At 43.0% G+C, this 9,116-nt stretch overlaps 1 protein-coding gene across 1 annotated transcript in view; it reads left to right on the top strand.

Annotated features, from left to right (window-relative positions):
- Window positions 1–1,308: 1,308 nt before the first annotated feature.
- kctd16b (potassium channel tetramerization domain containing 16b) overlaps window positions 1,309–9,116 on the top strand; it is a 37,084-nt gene continuing 29,276 nt past the window's right edge. The window contains exon 1 of the mRNA XM_030793817.1: window positions 1,309–2,152. Within this exon, the coding sequence (XP_030649677.1) occupies window positions 1,309–2,152 (844 nt within the window). The remainder of the gene's footprint in view (window positions 2,153–9,116) is intronic.

Here is a 9,116-nt window from a genome sequence, read left to right as displayed (position 1 = left end):
ATCAATGAGCCATTTCGACCATGGGATGGAGCCATATCTAACTGTTTCGTAAGCAAACGTGAAAAAAGAGATCTAAAATCAAAATGAGATATGATGTCAAATAGAAAGAACTGGCGCAACCATGAAACTATCCATGTGAAAACCAACACGAGAACACCATGCGCGTTCACATCGCATACCCCTTTAAGATGATGTAATTCTCTTTTACCCATAATGGTTTAGCCCTGCACCGCTCAAGCAACATCAGCTGAGACGTTTTGTGTTTTTTTTTTCTTTCTTTTTTTTTTTTTTCGCGGCACCACCCTGTTCGGGAAGAGAGCCGAAGCGCAATCTCGGCTGTTCCAACAACCCCTACACCTCAACTCATTGCGCACGCACACGCTGGACTAAATTTGGTCTTCAGCTGGAAGAGAAGCATCAACCGAATCCAGGGAATTGCTTGCGTCATTTGGGGATATTCACTTAAAGAAGTCGTTTTCTTACACACCAGGTAACTGCGATTTGGGACAACGATGGCGGAGAGGGTGCACTCTCTCTGAAGTTACACCCTTGCTCTTTTATATATAGACTACCTCTTGAATTGACGCCACCCGTCTTTAATTTGCCCGACAGAAGTTGGATACATCTCCGGTTTCGGCGGAATCTTTAACCACAAAGTTATCGGGAGAGTTTATCCACAGGAGTTCGGTAAAAATACTTTTTTTACCTCTGTTTTTTTTTATCGGTGCTCGAGGAGATTTTGATGCCGGTAGTTCACGTTGGAGTTTCTGAGGACATTACATCAGCTTGGCACACTAAACCCAAACCAACTATTTTTATATGCAGACATTTTCTGTCTCATAGGCGACGGGTGCGAACGGGCTAAGACGAGTCTCTCCCTCCTTCTACGCTCATGCTCGCTCTCAAGGGCTATGGATGCCGAGCAACTGAAACACGCCTGCAAGTAGCAACCATCTCTCAGGTGCATATAGTTTCGCAACCCTGCATCTTCAAAACAATATTTCTGTTACGATATTTGTTCTATTACCCGTTACGTTGCATATTAAATCATTACGCTAGAGGACTGTTATTTTTCCACACAATAATATATCACTTCAAGGCGTAGATCAATGATTGGCTTATAATGTTTGTCACACATATATTTTTTTCAATAGCGTTTGATGTAGACTGGCCAGCTGCACATTTCACCTCTGAATCGTAAAGGTTTCCATTCATGACTTGTCATTTTTAATGTAAGAGAGCGAGAACTTTTTCTCTGTTCAAGTAGCCTAAACGGTCTCTGTAGCGGGTAGGCGCTGTGTGGGACTCATGACTGAAACGATGGCTCTGAGTGGCAACTGTAGGACTCAGTCGACGACCAAAGATCAAGGGTCTGTCCAAAATCATTTCCCCGACGTTATCGAACTAAATGTTGGGGGGCAGGTGTATTATACTCGTCATGCCACGCTAATCAGCAACCCAAATTCCTTGTTGGGGAAACTCTTCTCTCCCAAGAAAGATCCCTCAAACGATTTGGCGAGGGACCCGAAGGGACGCTATTTTATCGACCGAGATGGGTTTTTGTTCAGATATGTGTTGGATTACCTCAGGGACAAACAAGTTGTTCTTCCTGACCACTTTCCAGAGAAGGGGAGACTTCGAAAAGAGGCGGAGTACTTCCAGTTGCCCGACTTGGTTAAACTATTAACACCTGACGACATAAAACATAGTCCAGACGAGTACTTTCACAGTGATTACGAAGATGGGTCCCAAGCAAGTGACCAGCGAATGTGCCCACCGCCATCGCTTGTGCCGGCCGACAGAAAGAGCGGTTTTATCACAGTCGGATACCGTGGCTCGTGCACCATGGGTCGCGAGAGTCAAACCGACGCCAAATTCCGCAGGGTACCGAGGATTTTGATATGCGGGAGAATTGCTCTGGCGAAAGAAGTTTTCGGCGAGACTTTGAACGAGAGCCGCGACCCGGACAGGACACCGGATAGGTACACGTCGCGCTTTTACCTGAAGTTCAAGCACTTGGAGAGATCTTTTGACATGCTCTCGGAATGTGGGTTCCAGATGGTTGCCTGTAATTCGTCAGTGACCGCATCCTTTGTAAATCAACACACTGAGGACAAGATATGGTCAAGTTACACAGAATACGTCTTTTACCGTAAGTGGCTTAAATATCTGCTATCGCTGTTTGCTTATCCCTCGATACTGTTAAGTCCACACAAAACTTACGTGGGCCACAAAAACCCCTCACAAGCGCTTTATGACCGGTCCTGTCTTTTACGAATGGTCCTGAGTCACCACTAGACGGCACACTCGCTTTGTAACATCCATTTGGTTAAAATTCATGGTTTTGGGTAAGCAGAATATTTTTAAAAGCACCTCCCCGTCAGATTATTATGCATGACATTTGGATATATTTTTGGCCTTCCATATAATCCAGTAATAGGACAGGTGGAAAACTGTACACAGTGATGTTTCAATTTTCAAATCACCCTCAGTGACTCCACCTCCTCACTGGCCTTTCCTTTGCGCTTTGAACCCTTTCCAGCATTTACATTTTTTATGTTTAAGACTTTACAAACATACTCAGTAACTGTTTTAATGTTAGACACCTTCCTACCGGAAAAATGGACATAGAGTTAACCCCTCTTTGGAGATAGGGCTGTGATTCTCTCTCTCTTTCACACACACACACTCTCTCTCTCTCTCTCACACACACACACACACACACATTTTCCCCATCTTCCTGGGGCCTTCTGTGTAAAGTGGAGAGAAGCACAATGCCTTTCTCTGTAATGGCTCTCATAATATTTTATGTGCATCAGACACCACCCACTCAGAGAGCAGCTTCTGTGGCTAACACTCCTTAGCAGTGATAGCAGGTCCTCACCACAAGCTAAAATGGAGCCTGGTCATTAAGGGAGCTCAACCGGGCCTATTAAAGCTAATGTTCCTCTATAGGGAGGATCTGTCATGAGTCATCAATCCGTTAGGGGGATTAGACTCACTGAACGGATCTCTCTTTTTTTTTCCTTCCTCACAGAAAATTTATTTCTGTATAGGTACATCAACTGGAGTGAGTAACAACAAGCTGCCCCCCCCCTCCCATGGTTACCTGTAGTTTTGGTGTTTCCTGTATCACATGGTTACCTGTAGTTTTGGTGTTTCCTGTATCACATGGTTACCTGTAGTTTGTAGTTTTGGTGTTTCCTGTATCTCACGGTTAGCTGTAGTTATGGTGTTTCCTGTATCTCAAAGCTGGCTGTATCTTAATGCTTGATATTCATTATCTTTTTATACTTTCATATAGAAACAGAAACATCAAAGATATTTCAGACATTATACCTTTTTTTTTTTTCCTACCATAACTTAATGGTAACAGTAGTATCACTTGTCGTAGGGAAGATGTTTCAGAAATCTCTTTCTTAACAACATAACCATACCCAAGCACAAGGAATCTTCTCTTTGCGTTAAGGTTAGAGCCAGAGAAAGCTCTGTAGGAGGGTGTTTGGCAGAGATACCAGGATTACCAGGCGTATTTTAAGATCCACCGCTCGGGCATGGTGCCTACCAGGGGTGCAAAATCCCCTCCCTGCCTGCAGGCAAATTTATTTACCAATTTGTCGCATGGTTAGAGTGACTGATAATCAATCATCGGCTGTGACAGGCAGAGGACTCCCCGCACCCTTTTTGATTTTGACGTGCTTTACATCACGCTCCATGGCTTTTGGGAACCCGTGTAACCTTTTTCCAACCTTCAGGAATTCTCTCTCTCTCTCTCTCTCTCTCTCTCTTTTTTTTTTTACCCCCAGCATTGTTTAAAAGAAAATTCATTGATGCGCGGATGTCAACTTCAAAAAGCATGAGAGAATTTTTTGATGTCGGGTGTCCCCTTTCTTATGGTGATGTTTATTCGCATTTGGAGGAAGAGGACTTTGTTTAGTCTTGATGATGGAAATGAAGATGTTTGATAATGGGATGTTGTTGTTCGAGGCAGGATTGGTGGGTTGCTCTGAGATGAAACATATTTTAACACAGAGTATTTTCTTTGAATAACAAAAGACACACACACACACACACTCGGATCACAGCACGTATAGAACATACAGAGCAAGAAATGTGAGGAAAATGACACTTTTTAAGACAGAATACACTTTTTGAAGAACATAATGCACACACACCCACACCCACACACACACACCCACCGACACACACACACACACACACACACAACCCTAACATACTCGGCTCACACCACACAGAACTTACAGAGCCAGAAATGGGGCATATCAACCCTTTTAGAGGCTTTAGAAAAACCTGACTGTGCTCCTAGCCTCATATTTCCTCCCCGAGACGAAGCGTAGCTGGGCATCTTCGTTAGAGAGGAGGTGATGGAGGGAGGCGTGGCGAGCGACGTGACGGGAGGAAGGCCTGTGAGTGGTATCAGGGAGGTGCAGCGTGGAGTTGTCCTGTTGAGAGTGATTTGCTTGGCTGAGAGATGAGGTGAGACAGCCCCTCAGCCTCTCATGTTAGACACAGATGCTCCTCCGGTTCGCCACATCAGGGGACCTGTCACAGGACCAAGTGTCTGCATTATTCAGAAACAGACAGAGAGAGAGGGAGAGAGAGAGAGAGAGAGAGAGAGAGAGAGAGAGAGAAATGATGTATTTTAGAGTCAGAGTGGAAACGGTTTTTGTTGGAAAACGAAGGAGAGAAAACGGATAATATGAGGTGATTACTGAGTGAAAGACTGAGTTAAAGGGTAAGAGGAAAGAGAGACTGAGAGAGAGTGAGAGGGAGAGGATGAAGAGATTGAGGGAAAGGATGAAAACAGAAGGGATGGAGTGAATGATACAGAATTATAAAATAAGGAGGGAGAGTGAGTGAATGAGAGATTCACACGTGGAGAGAAATCATCCATCCTTGTGAAGGAGGACGGTAGAGATGACCAGATTAGCAGTAGCCAGAAAATGAACACCATCCACCAGACTGGCTCTCCACACTCTAAAACCCTGTTACGGCTGTAGCCTCGGGGCTACTGGAAATCCTGCGTGGAGTTCTTCATAACAAGAATGGTGTCACCACCCTCTGCAAATTTTCAAGAACACTGAGTATGCACTTTCTTCTTGTTCACTGATAATCAGGTCTGCACCACACAGTAAGGTTCACCTGCGGCAGTGGAGCACAGAAGCTGACGTCAGAGGTGTTCAGAAGAACACAACAGAGTCCAGAGATTTACACTGGATGTGGTGGAGATGCTGTAAAGATTTTTGCTTATGATTTAAAAAAAATATATATAGGCACACACAGTTCTCTTTTATCTCCCTTAGGAAGTACTACCTGATTGTTTGTTTGTTACGACTGGCTTGATTCAATTGTGTAATACTGTGCAGAATCATGAGATAATGCACTTAGCATGTTCATTTTAACATTTCATACTGAATGGGTTTAAAATATGGCTTAAATATCAAAGAGGAATCCAGCTCTGAAATGAACCAGTTCCCTCACTGGTGAATAAACACACTTTCACACCTTTGTTTCCACCAGGGGCGATTGTGAGATTGGAATAAAGAAACATAAACTCATGTAGACAAACTATAAATCCTATCCTTTTCCTTTAGATTACCTATAGCAAAACATTTATCAGGTAAAGCAGAGAGGAAATGGAATTCACCCCCCGTGGCTCCGGAAAGATCTATGCTGCTGACCAGTGTTAAATCAGAAGTCAGGGCATTGAGTTGTAGGTTGCCCCTAATAAAGCCTTAGTTCTGTGGGAAACAAGTGAAAACTCATTGTTTCAGAATCAAATGTGGACGTGTGCTTAGAGGATTGTCTAATACGGCTGTAAATTTAAAAACGGTTGGTTGGTCACATAGCACTTATAACCCTCATTAACTTTTACAGCAGTGAGGTGCTAATTTAGTCAAACTGTTGTTCTGAAACTGCTGTTGTAATGAGCTGAGTACAGTGTGTGGCTTTGGTGTTGCTATTGGGTTATTAAATCACATCAGTGCCTCTTTCCTCTTCACACCAGGTTATCTGACAGAGAGGTTAGCTGATCTGTTCTTCTTTTTTCCTTCTTCTCCAATATTTTTGATGGACAAAGAGTCGCAGTTGGTTTTTGTTTTATAAAATCTAGTCCATAAACAAGTGAGCATCTTTGTCTTGTTCTGCTCATTATTAGCAGGGGTTTTCTTTTCATTTTTTTTTTTTAAGTACGGCTGCAAAATGTATTGTCTCCCTATTAAAGCTATGAGCTGTGTGTTGTTGTGGCTGGTTTGCAGGCTTAGGTGAGGTAGCAACCAGCCCCCTTCTCAAGGATAAGCTATTTTAAAACATACCACCCTACACAGATGTTCTGTGGCGACAATCATTGGAGCCCAAGCAAAGCCGTCTTGGTTGGTGTTTTTTTTTCTTTTTTTTCTGGTCAGTGAAATATGAGCAGATTTGTAGATGTATTGACAGGTGAGACATGTGATATGCATTGAACAGCTTCGCCTCATATCATGCTGTTACACAAGCACCTGTAACTATGAAAAATAAGAGTTTTATATTTATATAGGGTGTACATTGGACAAGGAAGAGCAGACATACACCCCAACATTACAACATCACACCACATTGTATTCTGTTCTAGTCTGTTCTATTCTTTTCTGTTCTGTTCTGTTCTGTTCTGTTCTATTCTATTCTATTCTATGTATTTTTCTCTTTTTCGCTGTTGTAGATGTCTCCGATGGCTACACCAGAGTTGTCATTTTGCTCTTAGCTCTCTGTGCTTTGAGTTCCATTAGGTCTGAAGTATTTGACACTCGCTGTGCAATTGAAGCTAAATGAAGGTCAAGCTGTACAGCTTTGGTGCGACACTAAAAGGAAGTCCACCACACAGACCTTGGATTGTGCAGTATTGTGGTGTTGCAGAAAAAAAGAAACCTCCTCAAACCCTGAGGCAAAGTTCCAATTAGCATCAATTAGCATGGCTGGGAGGTAGCGAGATAATTGTCGTGTTTTCACTTCCTGGGCATTCCAAGTGGAATTGCGTTAGTATGCAAGACAGGATAGGTTTGTCTGTGCGAAGAGGCAAACGCAGCTCGCGATTATCAAAATCCATCAACCCTGAATCTCATTTCGGCCAATTATGCGATGTTAAGGCCAGGCATCCCTTCGCCAGAGTCCTCTTTAATCATTATGTTCTCTGTTCTTGATGTAGTTTGGGCATCTGAACTTTAAGCTGTCTTTGCACTGGGTCAATACAAACCAAAACCACCATTAATATTCCACACAGATGTGTTGATCCCAGTGTCCTGTTTATAGTCTCAGTTACAGGTAATAAAGATGCAATAGATCTGATGATCTGCCTTGATAAAAAAGGCAGATGAAAATACCATTCTGTAATGGAAGTTCTCTATTAATAGGTAATACGGTCCAATAATTCATCACTAATGTAGCATTTTAGAAGCTTGTCTTCAGACGTCTTTGATAAACTCTCACATCGTTTGAGTAAATATTGAAGTGTTAGTCAGTGGCAGACATTGACATGCATCCCAAGCTTCACTGAAGTGAAAGCTCGTCATTGAAGAGGCGCCCTCATTCCAATTTCTGAGAACCTGTAACCCCTCCACCAAAGTTATTTTAGTTTGCTCCTGGCGCAGTGGATTCAAATAGACAACTGATCATAAGCGCTATTGTTATGCAAAATAGGAACGTGTTAGCGCACTGTCCTGCAGTCCACGTGGACAGCCGGGTGCAGGGGAGGACAGCGTTGAAACCTTTTGATGAAGTGTTCGGAGGTCATCTAACTATTTTGGGTTCAACGTCAATGAAGGACCATCTGTAACACTGAAGAAATTCATCAAATTATTTCGTATTTCATTTGTTATAAGCTGTGCCTTTCATATTCTCTCTTGTTAAAAACACAATAGATTGCGTGTATAGATCTCTAGTCGTACCTGTGGTGTCAGACTGTTGAGAGTTGAGACATGCTGTTAATACCCGCAGCTCTGTGTTGTCTTCCCCATTCCCACGTTTCATGAATTATGGCATCTGTCTCCTTGCTTTTGAAAAGCATTACAAAGCCTTGCGGCCCACAGATGTCATTCAAAAGACACAGTTACTGCAGTTTTGAGGTGCCATGAGGTAATCTCCAAAGTTTACTGTATTTCACTCAGCTAATGGAGGTATGAATGAGTAAAAGTGTGATGAATTAAGATTGGTAAAATTCCTCTTTTTCATTGTAAGCGAGTTTTGTTTTGGTTTCTTTTGTGTGTGTGTGTGTGTGTGTGTGTGTGTGTGTGTGTGTGTGTGTGTGTGTGCGTGCGTGCGTGCGTGCGTGCGTATTAATAATCTGTAAGATCTGTGTAAGAACTATTACACTGCAGTCTTTCCACTGTGAGAGATTCTACTGTTTTAATGAATTTAGCCTGCTTGTAATGGTTCTACAGCCTGAAAACAATGCTCTCTCTTTCTTTCTCTCACTCACAAGCACACACACACACACACACACACACACACACATACACATATGCAGTCAGCATTCTACCCTGTAGCTGCCTCCAGCATCAGGGGTGAGCTGTATTTTATTGATTTTTGAACTTCGTTTGAGTTTCTCCCTGCGCTGGACTGAAGTTTGACTGTGGGCGCGCGCACACACACACACACACACACACACACACACACACCTCGGCGACTCATTATGTTCTACCCTGCAGACAGTGCTCTTGTGGTCCGTTTCACACAAACTGTTCAGGGTTTTTCACGACAGACAAGAGTTCTGCTCCTCCACAAACCCAGGACGCACAGACACACAGCCCTGCAAATGCACTCCTACCAGGTTTTCCTCCGTCTGAGCAGCAAAGAGTTTCAAAGCATAATCTCTGCATTGCAGACTGTGCCAGATGTGTTTTGTGAAAACCATTCATGTTCAGTGCCACAAACATACATTCACAGTGGCTGTGTCGTTGTTTTTCTTTAATCCTTACTGCAAACCAGAACCAGAAAGGTTGCTACTTTTAAGTGTAACACTCTGTCAAGTGAAGCTCTGATAGCCAGGAAACAGCGTTTGACTCAGTAGCTCAGTGCGATTTTTTTTTTCTCTCTCTTTTTCTATTCATTCCCACAAAAGAGCA

Source organism: Chanos chanos, chromosome 16 (assembly GCF_902362185.1).
Source record: "Chanos chanos chromosome 16, fChaCha1.1, whole genome shotgun sequence".
Classification (NCBI taxonomy): Eukaryota; Metazoa; Chordata; class Actinopteri; order Gonorynchiformes; family Chanidae; genus Chanos; species Chanos chanos.
Note: the sequence above shows the minus strand (reverse complement) of the source record. Positions and strands in the feature narration are given on the sequence as shown.